Below are 13,540 nucleotides of genomic sequence, written 5' to 3' on the forward strand. Positions count from 1 at the left end.
TTTATTTACAGCGCTATGTAACCCATTTACATTACACTGATGTGCGGGTTAGTTTGGCATGCTGTCAAACAACTAAGGCGGCGCTGCCTTGCAATCACTTGAGCCAATGGTCCAACTACGAAATATGCAGCCACTAGTGAGCAAGCCAAGCTTTCTATAGATGGCTGCAGCAGCAAAGGAAGCAGATCGCTCATATTTTAAATCCTTAGCATTAGCCTGCCGCCCTGAAGTGACAAACATTAGATTTAATGATACTGAGGTCTGTCAGACTTCGGGATAACACAACAACCTGGCAATGCTCATTTCCTCATTTGGACACAGGTGTGCTGAATGAGGAAATACACACTGTTGGGTTGGTCACCTGAGAAACATAATAGCCACTTTTCTGGTTTTCTTGTTTTGATCACCACCAAATCCAAAAGGTAATTATCTGGCTTCACCTGCAACATACTCCACTATATTCCCCAGATAGCAGCTAAATGTCTGTATACACTTAGCTGCTGGGCGGGGAGCACACTGAGCCACAACAGAGGAGGTCTGCAGCCGCCTAATAATAAAAACAAGTGCGAGTTAGCAAGATGTAAGCAACAAAAAGCCCTAACAGCTGAAGCGAACTGGCAGGTAGTAATTTAAACTGCCCTTGTCACAACACTCAGTGGATGTACCGTTATTATAGAAATATGGATCAATAAAACTTAAAGTATAAGGCATGGCTTTTAATTTAGTAGCCTGTATTTGGAAAATATACTAAATAACTGTCATTATTGTGTTTCCATTTAAAAGTGCGATGTACTCGGCACATGAGGATCACACAGACATGAAACTGAAATCCTCTGGGTTACACTCAAAACACACTGGTGTCCTGGCTGCTTCTCCTTGATAATTGCTGATAACGAAAGGTGACCTCCATTCATGCGAGCATCCCTTGAAATGAGTGTAAATAAGAGCATTCCCCGTGGTATTTCTACAGACAAAGCAATGTTTCTACTCCAAACATATATAAAAACCGTCTGAAACGCAGCAACGTCCCAGTAAAAGATTCAAATGAAGAGCCTACGGCAACAATTTGCAGCTTATACGCCTACACTTACACCTGCATGTAAGATTACACGGGACTGAAAAGTGCTAGACGTTATAAATGTAAATGCATGTTTAAGAGTGACGTGAGAACATGTGTGTCCATGCCTCAGCGGCCACATACAAACACAGGCTGTGCCCCTCCCCAGCTGTTCCTTCCGGGGGTCTGGATCAGACAGCTGTCCCTCTGGCCTGAACAGAGCTCACACTGTTCTGAAAAAGACGTGCTCAGCACATTGTTCAGAGGTCTCTCTCCCTCTCTCTCCATTTCTGCCTCTCAGCGGGGTTCTGTCAGGCAGGCCAAACAAAAGACGCTAAAAAACACCCAACACTGGCACAGCCAGGCATAATGAGCATGGTAATGACACACACACATACAAAGGGCCTAAAAGACAAAAACCTCTCTCTCCCCCTCAAAGACAGAGGATATACTTTCTTTTAAAATCAAACAGAAAATAAAGAACAAAGGAACTGTAAAAGGAAAAAAAGTATTTCCAGCAAACCAACCTCTTAAATATTTTTTTACTAAATAAAGACGTAGAAGTATTCTGCTCACTGCACTCCAACAAGGAGTCTCCTCTTAAAGGAGACTCAAAAGGTAAGAAATAAGCATGTAGTCTTACTGCAAATTAACTCTTTGCTTTAGTGCTGGCATGTTACAATGGTTCATAATATTTGAATCATGCAGCATTGTTCTTTCAGTAATGCAGAAGAGGCCGCCGATCTGCTGTGGTGACCTCCAAAGGGACCAGCCGAAGAAGATGGTGATGGAGCGTAGTCAAGACTCACCTAGCCCAGACGTGTAGATGGCTTTCACAGACTTCTTCATCTTGTACAGTACGCTGCGATCCACATCCAGAGCCTGGACAGACACACAGAGAAGAGCACATTAAGAAGTCAACGTTCAACTAAGTGCAAATTTATGGCGTGAAAAAGATGGCGTATGTTTAGTCTGCATGAGGTCTTTACTCTTCTTCCAAAGGTAAACTCAGTAAGATGTAGTGCAACAGTGTGCACAGAATACAGAAACACTAGTCTGTACGGTGCTTTTTCCTGTGAGGTAGATGGAAATATCTGAATCTCTTATATTTGTGTGGAGATTTTGAGGTCTTGCAAGCAGCCATGCTTTCTGCAGTAACACAATGTACCAACTTTATTAAATGTGTACTGTTAGATAGTTACCTCCTAATCCCAGATTGTGCTTCTGCTCTGAATTGTAAAGAGGCGTTGAGTGGTTTCGGTTTAGTCCACATCCTCAATCCACGCCTGTGTGTGGTCGCTACAGTTTGTGCGTTTCTAACCCACCGATGTGGCTCCTAGCAATGCATTATTCAAGGTAAAGCCAAGAATAGACCTGGGCTCCCTCATTAGTCAGTGTGTCGGTGTGTGTGTGTGTGTTCATCACTGTAACGGCTCGTAGGGCAAGAGCAGTGAGTAACTGAGGTCCATTGCAAGAAGGGCATTTTCCCCACAGTGAATATACACACATAAGTCTATGATTAACCAAAGTCACACACACATGCACGCACACACCTTCCCTCCAATACATTAAGACCAGTCTCACAGAGAAAAGCTCAAAGTCACACTGACACAATGCGCCACTGTGTCGGTGATGACAGGAATCTTTTGGGGTGAGGGGTTTTTAGGAAATTAAGTTTTTAGGGACTTTATTAAGTATGTCCGCTTGACCAGGGCAAAGCCGGCGCCACTTTTCTCTGCCCCGCTCCCCGTCTTACTGACACCCATCAGATCCCCTCAACTCCCTGAAAACAAAAACAGACAATGACTCCCATTCAGCAATGTACTCACACATACTTCACACACACACGCACTTTTTCTACTCTGCAATTGCACAAGATGCGATGACAAAACTTATTAAATCCATAAATCGGTGCCGTTTTAATATCCAGGCTCCAAGATGCTGAATAACTGCTCAGCACGTCGTTTTCCCTGAGGTCACATCTCACCCACACTAACAGAAAAAGACGAAGTGATGAGAGACTTTGAAGGGAAAGTGACAGATAAATTAAGTGGCACTGGTTGAGGGACAGACAGAATAAAACAGAGCTCAGAGAAAAGACAAGAACATTCACAATGTCCTCTTTCACTCTTCTGTCAGTACGGGCTCACAGAGGCCACCTATAAGAGTAAAGAGGGGGGACCCTGTCAGTCTGTTAGGGGATACAGTTACACTCATGGAAGAGGGAAAAAAGACTAATGGAGTGTGGGGGATGAGTCTTGAACAGAATAATGAAACTTTTATAGTTTAACAGCATTTTAATGAGTTTAATGAGCTATGACATTTACACTTACTTCAATGTAAAATCGGTGTAACTTCAAAAAACTGTATATAAAAAAAAATGGATAGAGAAACCATGAAACTACCAACTTTTATGGAGCTGCCAGGTGATGATTTTAGTTATTGCCATCTTATGTCACGCAGGCTGTCACTACGTTAAATTGGACGCAAAGAGCACCAAAAACCTCCTTGCGCTTTCTAGCATATCACAGCTGCTTGCCAACTAGTCTGCAAACACTATCCAACCACTTGCCGAGCAGCAGTGAAGGCAAAAAAGGCAAAACTTTTACTTTCAAAATACATGACTGCAGCTTTACCAAACGGCTTCACAGAAGCTGTTAGCAACCACTCGCAAACTGGGTGGGGGAACTGGTGACTGCCAGTGGACTCCCCACTGGTCTCTAGGCCTGTAACTAAGACTGGGTTTGACGGAAAACCAGAGGGATACAACTTACCATTCACAAGGTCGGCCATATTAGTCAAGCCGAGGAGTCTTTTACAATAGGAAATCTCTTTGAAACAAAAGCAGTCTAACCCCTGATCACTGGAAAGCATGCTAGCTTAAGGCGTGTTTGATGCAAATCACTAATTTGCAGATGAGAAAATTAGTTAGCAGATCAGCAGATTAGCAGACTGAGGATGGAAACATAGCAGGAAGTTTATTTCCCACATCCATCATGAAGCAAAAAGAAACATTACCCCAGCAGGAGAGCTCTCAATCAACTTCACTCACTTTTAGTGATGAATGATTTAACCTTCCCTTATTAGCAGACACCGGTGGGCATTTTCCTGTTTCATTACTCTCTTTATTAACTTCTTAATAGTTTTTTTTTTTTTTTTTTAATATGTGCAGAACTGTTAACACAAATGCTAAACTAATAAGATACATGACATACTCCTGCCTTTAACAAATGCAGTTAGTCTGCTCATTTCAGCTGAAAAATACCCCGGGGTCACACTCACCTAGCCTTGACCCCTGAAACAGCAGCATATTATCCGCACTGTCAACCTCTACTTGGTGTTTCACAGAAGACCAAATCTCTCCCATATACAGTTCAGGCATTTTTCATGCTGTGAAAACACAGGCATGTGCAAAGTGCTAATATTTCAAATTTCTAAATATAACTCCTTTCCCCCCCTGAACATATGTGTTTATACAACTAAGCTTCCAGACAGCAGTGTCTGGTAACAGTAACATGTGCTAAAAATAAAATATGATGTATTTAACCAGAGGAACTGTGCAAATTAAAAGAAGCTTTTGCATATAAGTGGGACTTACAGTTCTGTGGTTTTAGTTCCTTCAGCTACCGTTAAATGACTCATCTGTAACATATGCCATTATCCCATTAGCTCTGTCTGGCTCAGACAGAGTCTGCAGCTGTAGCTCTGACTGAGCTTCAATCGGAAAAAGGACTGAGGAAAAGTACAGCTTTCCTACAAAGAGTATCATCTCTGCATACGCCGCCAAACCAATTCAACTACACAAAGACTTTTAACCCAGAGCGCATTTTTTTAGTAACGCTAATCTCACCTGGGGCTTGCCTTTGTACATTAAGTCTACTCCAAGTGCTAAGAACGAAAGCCATAAAAGCACTCAAAGCATTTCTGCTGGTATCTGAGCTTCTGTGAGAGCGTAGAAGGCTTCCAGGAGGATCTCATTGATCCCCTCTTCAACATAAGGTGGAGTTAATGATTTTCAGGCTCGAAACATATCAAACATGGTGAGGGGTGGCGCTTGAGGCGATATGATGTGCAATTTCACAGTCTGACTACCCTGTAACTCTCAGGGTGTCATGAAAACTGCCTCACGTATAGCTGAATTCATTTAAGCTAGCCAGCAATTTCAGAAAAACATGCTTGAACCTTTCATCTGCTTATTGATCAGTTGAGGTTGAGTGTGTTTTGGTTTGGAGGACGAGATGTCAAACAGAGGTGAGCTGCTGAAGCTAACGCATGTAGCAGAATTTTACAGATGAGTTTTGCGCATAAAAAAAAAAAAAAAAAAATCATCTGTGTATGTTTAATTCATAATTTTAAAACAGAAGAGCAAAATGTGTGCTGCATGTACGGTCAGGTGCAAGCTCACACAGCTCCAGTTAAGTTGAACAGCGAGTTCTATAACAAGAGATAAGAATGATATGTTAAATTAAAAAATACACGACACAAGACGAGGTCGGTAGTCATGGAGCACTCTGACTCTGACTCAGCGGGACTCTCTGGCAATAAAGTGCATGTTTTCATGGAGGACGATGAGCCAAATGGATCAGATTTACCGCAATCTGTTAGTTTTGTGACTAAAGATTTTGGTGCATATGCTGTATCAGGGCAGTCAGATGGCGGCTATGCGTTCTGCATTAGTATCAGCAAACAGCCTCTATGTTAGAAGTTATTTGTCGACTACTGCAAACTACACAGGGAAACACTGACATTCAGGCAACAATGATTTCAATGTGACCTCATTTCCCTGTGCAGGTTATAACAGTTGTGATGAATAAAAGAGTCCAACTTTATTCACATAAAGCAAGTTTGTGTTGCAGTAGAGCTCGTTTTAAGTAGGTTTACAGTGCATATGCAAACTGGGTGCGCTGGTGGATGCGGCACTATCCCAGAATACATTTCACTACTCACATGCTGCCTCCTGTGCTGCTATTGACTAGAGTCTTCTCATTCTTGTGGATATTACTTTGACATGTATCATCCCTCCTAAAACTGCTCCCCAAAAAGGTTAATGGGACTCCCCCATGACAGATGCCTCCAGCTGGAAGAAAATGTGCCCTACCTAACTGCAAACTAGCCCAGGATAAGCTCAAAGAGTGCACGATTCCCTCCCCACACACTGGGTCAATGACCTGGTGCCGAAGTGCGATCCGATGGGTCAGAGCTATTTTCAGTGGCACAATATTAAACAGCCAATTTTTATGTTCTGGCTGCTCAGTTGTCAATACTTTGCTCTCACAGACCGTTACCTCTAAACCTCTGGTTGACCTCTCTCATAACAACACTAATCAGTGTGTACATCAGTGACGAGTCCAAGCCTTACATGCACATTGGAACAGGCATCTCGCCTCCCAAAGACACAAGGTGTCCCCCGCTCAAGCACAAAGCACACCATCAATCAGGATCATGCCTCGGCAGACCCCTTCAATCAGCACAGAGTGGTCTGACAGGCCAGCAGGGTAATAAACCCACCAAACGCAGCAAACACACTCCTCTGACTCATTCTCACATGACCCATCAATCACTTTCACACATTTGCACTCCGATGCACTGCCCACATTTGAGCATAGCGCGAAATTTTGTAAAAACTTTGTTTAAAGCAGCCGCTCAAAAAAAAACAGTTCTAACCCAGAAATGTATTCACAGTGCGAGGGGAACTCCGCGGTGTTGTAATATTTCATCAGCCCAGGCTCCGAGCTGAATCCACACACACACAATAGGCCTCGTCGCCCGGCCTGGAGCTGCTTCACCAGCCAAATTTATGTGACATTTCTGCGATGTCAGCAGTTTTCTTCTCCCTGTTAGCAGTTCACAGTAAACTAACTAGAAGCGCACTTTTCTCCCATCTTGTGCAAGGGGAGAGACCCAAACTGAATTCCACTGATAATCATCTTAAAGGCATGACATCAGCATCATCATCGTGGTGATTATAACAAAGCAGCATCTGCTGCAGCCGATCTGTGCAGACTAACTCAGGGTCACGGGGATGACTGTCAGAGTGATCCATTCACTTAAGGTTGTACATTTCCTGAATTGCTGAGTATTATATGTCATGTTACTGATCGCCGTGAACCCACAGCTGATAGATAATATCGGAGACAGAAGGAAAGAAGACACCGTAAAGCTGAATAATGCTGAGGATGCTAAACTCCAGTCCACTAAAGTTTAAATTTAAAAAAATTAAAAGAATTTAAAGGGGTTTTTTAAGAGGAGAAAAAAAAAAACAGCGGACAGATATCATTTCTGCTCGAACGGAGCACTCAAAGAATTTCTTTTAATACAACTTGACTCATTCACACAAGCACTTTTTTCTATGCTTTTTCCAATGCAAGTGCCTTCTATCCAGCATTGATAACATTCATGCTCCGATGGATGCATCGGAAAGCAAATTGGGATTACTATCTTGCACAAGGATATTTGGCATGCAGATCACCAACCTTCATATTAGTAGGTGACCTGCTCTAAACTAAAACTTACTTCAAATCTGATTTCAGACTGAAAAAAGTAACATTATATAAGGACAAAATAAAGAAGTGTGGGGTTTTTTTTTGCTTAATTTATAACAGCTTGTAATTGACAAAAGAACCTTTATGTCTTCAGAAGAGAAACAAAACCCAAAACACAGTGAGGTAGTGAGAACACGAAGACTTTACGTGCCCATGTGAGACAGCGGGGAGTGATCGACAACGCCAGCAAAAGTGGGTCCAGCTAACAGGCCTGTTTTATCGTAGCAGTTTCCACCTCTTTCTCCTCTGTCTGAAGAAGAAACACATTCCTGGATGATTGCATGCAGGAGTGACTGACAGACAAGACAGAGACCCAGCCCCATTGTTCCTGCCAGCTAACTATCTGCTGATGACAGCATGTCTGCTTTGCAAGATGCCGTCCCTCTTTCCTTAGAGGCCCCATCAGCAGACAACAAACACGTTCAATTTTAATGAAAGGCAATCCGAGAAATCTTCACACACTTCTCTGAAGCTCACACACACGCACATCTGCGCTCTGTCTGTGCGTCTTTATAACTCGTCTTATAACCTTGCCTTACCCTTTAAGCTCCCCACCGCCTGCGACAGCCACCCAAGGAAACGTCTGCGTCATATAGTGGAAATCAGGGAGTAAGAAAGCAGCAGCCTAGGATTTGCTGCATGTGTTGGTACAGTAGCTCCACAGAAAAAACAACTACAACTAAAAGAGTGAGTTAATAGGACAGAAAAAGCCTAAGTTTTGATGTGAAGATCATTTGACTGCACTCAACATCACGTTTATCATATTTATTTCCCCACTGCGATGCGGTCAGCCCACACAGCAAAAACTGGAACAGGATCTCTTAATGAGACAGATCTAACTTCTTTCCTAGTTTGTTAAATCTTCAGATCTGAAACCGCTGATGAGCTGTGTAAAGAATTTCACAGGCCAAATAGCAACTGACTCAAAGCGGTTAGCAGGTCGACCACTAGCGCTACATAAGTGTCTTATGAACATCTATCATTAGGTGTACGAGGTTAACGCCCATCTATACACTGTGTGAGACTGCATCTAAAACTTTCCCTTTTTTTGAGTCACCTGAAAAAAAAGAGAAAAAAAAATGAGTATACTTGGGCCCAAGAGACACATAAATAAAACATTACATTTGTATGCAGTCTTCTCTGAAACATTACAAAAAAGGGACAAGTCAGCTTTTCTGCAGGTGTGCTGTTGAAGCAGCTGCACAGTGCAAAGTACTGACCAGCCTTCGGGCTGCTGTCTGCACTTCCATATGTTTCACAGTGTAAACACAGGAAGGGAAACTCGCTCTCTGTGCCGGTGAAGGAAGATCTATGTCTCAGCTCAACACTCAGGACACTGAAGTAGACCGATTATGCTTTTCCTTATATCTTGTCATAAGTCTCCCTTCACAGTGGTGATTATTATATTAAACAAATAGTGAGGTCACAATAGCCATAAGTAATCCCCTTGGAGAGCTTTTTAAACTCTTGGCTCTGTATGATGTTGTATGATGTGAAGCAACATGTTTAATGTGGCTTAATATGATCATCTCAGTCACAAAGGTGCGACACTGAGCGCAGAAGCCCGTCTCTCTTCCTGTTCAAACCTTTTGTTTGCGAGGAACAGGAGCTAAGAAAAAAGGCTCAACCCAACAGTGGATGAATTTTGTTGCATCGAGGCTCAATGTAAGTAAATATAAGGGCTACTTTATATGCAGACATTAAAACCAAGAGGCATGTCTCTGAGGAAGCTGTGCTCAATTCGTGCCGTTTTCTTACTTCTCTGCTTCTGATATTCCACCCGAGACAGATTTTATCTATAATCTCAATTTTAAACCTCTTCAGCTGAGCTGCAGATGAATTCCCTCTTTAAAAGAGCTCCTTTAAAGACACGTTCAAGTGTTTCATTCACAACTTTTCTCTGTGCTGAGTGAGAAAAGTCAATATTTGGACAGAGGTGGGTTTCGTGGAGCGGACTGCTAACAGGCCATAGTTGCAGGCTTTCTCTGTTCCCTCGACCGCTGAGAAGTGAGAAGTCAGTCTGCCCGAGGTCAGCATGGAAAACTCCACGCTGACACAAGCTCATTAACACAGAAATGCATGCATTTTTGCATCTCTGGCGACAGAACTGATGAAGACTCCAGCACAAAGCTAAGCAGTGACTACATTTATTATGAGTCAATATCTTTTTCCAGGGAACCTAATAATTCCACTCACTTGGGAAGTTTCTGTTTCGTTTCTGTTTAAGTTTTCTCCCCAACTGCAAGTTTCTGAAAACATCTCATCCACCCACAAGTACTTTAGCACCGCGCACTCGCTGCTTTACAGCTCCTCGGTGAGCACTACAAAGACCGCTGCTGGACCACAGCCTTGACTACCAGCTGCCAGAAATCACACTGGGATGACAACATCAACTGCAGAGCTTTAAGTGGCAGAGAAAACAAACTTTCAAGTCCCGAGGCGTATTTCAGGGTGTTTTACATTTTACAAGGTGAGAGACCCCAATGCAAGTATGGTTTCCTTTTGGTTTCCCCAGACAGCTGCACTGCCTCAAAGTGAAATGCATCTATAGCATCGGAGCAGCCCCAGCCCGTCACTAACAGATTCAGGTCTGCGTCACTGTATCCACCACGCTCTGTGCGTGACTTCAAATATAACATAAAAGATCTTAAAAATAAGGGTTAAATGAGCAGCAGGCGTAAGACCCCGATGGCGCCATGTATTTAAAACCTGCTAAAATGGTCTGCCTAACTTTGAGGGGGAGTATTTAATGAAGTTTATAAAAGTAGCAGGAGGCTGATAAAAGTTTGCAGGAGAGGGTGGGGGGGGGAATAAGGACCAAATGTGCTGCACTTTGAGGAAGGAGTGGGGAAAAAACCCTCCTCTGACTTCACCTTAAAGTTTCTGTTTGGCTTCTTTTCACACGGACGTTTGTGCCAGCTTCACGGTGTCAGAGACTCCTGTGCCAGAGACCAACAGTTACAACATGATGCCTGAGAGACAGAGGGGAAAATGACCTGTTTTCTCCTGGAAAACTCTGCTGTAAAAAACTACAGAGACCACCATTGTGTTTGTGTGCCGTTGTTGGCTTGAGAGCGCACTTCAGACGTAGAGACGAGGATGACCTGTATTTCACACAACTCTCTCTGAACTCCGCCGGGAACTCAGAACTTGAAAAGAGCTCCGATTGACATGAACTCATTCCGCTCTACGAAACTCAGACAATCTGAAAAGTGTCAGACTCGGGCAATCTCTACTGATAAAACCTGCTTCACAGGTAAAATTACAGGAGGTATCACTGTTTCCAGTGCTGCAGCGGACTCCCACAAATAAATTCTACAAATCTATTATAGAGCATTTGCTAAATGACTGAACATTTAATTTATCACTGATATTATGAAAACTGCACAGCAGGAGGACAGATGTTGGATGTTGCAGAGCAGTATTACAACTGAAGGGTGTTGGTGCAGGTTCGACTGGAGGTTTCACACCGTCCAAACTACCGATGTGTAATTCCAGCACCATACAACTGATCTTCTGCCCCAAGCGAGTCAGAAGCAATCAAACTAAGATTGCCTTGAGAGCCTCTGAGGAGGCAACGCTAGAACAAACAAAGGAGAGGTCTGGGTCAGATCTCTGAGTGAAAGTGACAACAGGACAGCACAACTGTGAGGATTCACCCCTCCCACGGCACCGTCGGCCTAAGGAACATGGAGTGGACAGGACTACAAATCAATAGCGGAGTTCATTAATGGAGAGGTAGAGCCTGTGAGGGAACAAAAGCCATCAAAAGCAGGCGTCTCTGACAATCTGGGCCAGGACACTCTGATGGATGAGATGGGCTTTAATTTCCAGGCGTCCCCAAGTGCCCCTGGTGTCTAACCCCCTAACCTCTGTTTAGGACAGAGAGAAGCCAGTTTGTCCTTTAACCTCAGTCCTTTTCACCATGCTGGACTCAGTTTCTGACTATTTTCACCCTGTCTCCTAATGAAACAGACTTATTAGGTCTAACAATGACTAACAGGCTGCAATAAAGGAAAATTAATTCACTACCAAGTCCTGATGCATTCACCCACAAGTCTAGACAGCATAAAAACTGAATAAAATCATATCACATCCTAACAGTCAAAGCCACAGAGGATAAAAGAGATCAATGCTTTGAAGTGACTGGGACAGGGCTGGGACGCTTGCCGCTAATAGATCTTAATGAGGTACATCATAGAGAGTCCTGGCCAGAGTCCATCTGAGGAGGATGATAACACAAACACTACATTACCAGGCCCCAGAGGCCGGACAGCCACCTCCCATTTGAAACCCTTGGGAATCATTGAGTTAGCAGTCCCACATAGATAATGAAAAGGGATTTTTATCACAGATATAGTCATAAAGTGAGAGTTTTTAAATCACATGCAACATGTCTTTTTCCAGATATCAACTTTAAGTATTCCATCACCAGTACCTCAAGCAAGATTACTATAGAAAATAAACTAAAAGCTAAAAATTCAAGAGCTCATCCCAAGATCTGGCTTTGCTTCAACATACTCGGCCTATTCTGGTGCCTTAACTACAGTTAAGGCAAAGTCGAGGGACAACGGATAAAGAGTTAGAATGAAGGGAGGAGACAAGACTGCTGTGATCGTGCCAGAAATCCCATTTCAATTACTGAGAGCATCATTAAGCTTCTTTGGTGGGATACTGAAGACTGGCCGAGGTGGCTGGGGGTTTGGGTTGCTCACTTGGACCAGACGGCGCATTTAGGCCGTATGTGTAAGAGCTTATAGATCCAACTGTGTGGCTCTAAAGCTATTAGATGTGGATTGTCCCTGCACTGATAATCCTTCTGTCTGAAGGCTGTTAAAACTTTCCTCCAGGCCACCTGTTCCAATGGGGGTGCAGCTGCTGTCCCTGACCAGGTCACAGCCGTTAACACCAACCACGCCTGGGATGGGGGCAGGAATCAGGACAGGAGAAGGCCACGCTCTCTTTAGGCCCGGGAGCTGCTGGAAAATCAACACAAGCCAGCAGAATGACATGTGTAAAATGAGTTAGGAGACCACATTTGTCTTTAGATGTTGACACATCCACCACAAATTGTTGCACTTTAGGTAAAACATGTCAACGCAAATAGTAGAAGAGAAGAATAAATGTTTTGTCCTGCTCCAACCGGTTATGCAGAACAGACTGGAAATTAAGAAATATCACCATGTGCTAACAGAGGATAGCGTCAAGTTAGAGCATGTACCCATAACAACTGGTGGCTTCAGATTAGGCTTAGAGGTGCTATAAAGAGATGAGAGGCTAAAGACTCAGAGCAGGCAGTAATCAGCTGCTGTTTTTTTAAACACAGTTTTTTTTTCATAAGCCACATCCCCATGCTGCACACCAGCGTTAGAAAAGTTAGTAACAGTCTGTGAGAACCAGACTGCAGACTGGTATGGGCTGCAGAGCCAGCACCCCTGCATGCTGTGAATGCCATTTCCATTCCCAGAGATACTCACAAAATAATCTCACTACAAAATCAAGTGCAAATAATCCAGCAGGCTTTACAATGCATAGCTGGCATGCCAGAGAGATGGACCTCTGTTGGGTGAATTAATAGCCAGATGGATGAATAATGATGCTAGCCTTCAAGACCAAGTTACCCTCAACTGCCCTCAACGCCAGGAACAATCCATGAAAAGCTGACTTGGCTATAAATAACCGTTATTCATCTGCGAAAAATGAATAAACTTAACAATGAGATAGAGGCCAGAAGGAGAGGCCCACTGAGTGGGTGTATTAGAGGGCATAAGCCATGCAGTATTCTGCATCAGTCATTTACTACTGCCATTACATCAAGAAACTGATTTTTTTTAGCATTTCATTGAGCTTGAAGTCACTTAAAGCTTCAGACTGGACCTCTAGTTGCTCCGTGTCATGGTTCATTAAGTTTTCTGGCTCAGTAACCTGAGCCGTTTTCACA

At 43.3% G+C, this 13,540-nt stretch overlaps 1 protein-coding gene across 2 annotated transcripts in view; it reads right to left on the reverse strand.

The window, feature by feature from the left end:
- Positions 1–13,540, reverse strand: part of asap2a (ArfGAP with SH3 domain, ankyrin repeat and PH domain 2a) — a 58,028-nt gene that overhangs the window by 39,123 nt on the left and 5,365 nt on the right. For both annotated transcript variants that reach the window (XR_010096451.1, XM_063496675.1), the window contains exon 2: positions 1,867–1,939. Coding sequence is in view for 1 of the 2 variants with exons in the window: in XM_063496675.1 (XP_063352745.1) it covers positions 1,867–1,939 (73 nt within the window). In the remaining variant the exon portion in view is untranslated. The remainder of the gene's footprint in view (positions 1–1,866; positions 1,940–13,540) is intronic.

The sequence above is a fragment of the Pelmatolapia mariae genome, linkage group LG16_19 (assembly GCF_036321145.2).
Source record: "Pelmatolapia mariae isolate MD_Pm_ZW linkage group LG16_19, Pm_UMD_F_2, whole genome shotgun sequence".
NCBI lineage: Eukaryota > Metazoa > Chordata > Actinopteri > Cichliformes > Cichlidae > Pelmatolapia > Pelmatolapia mariae.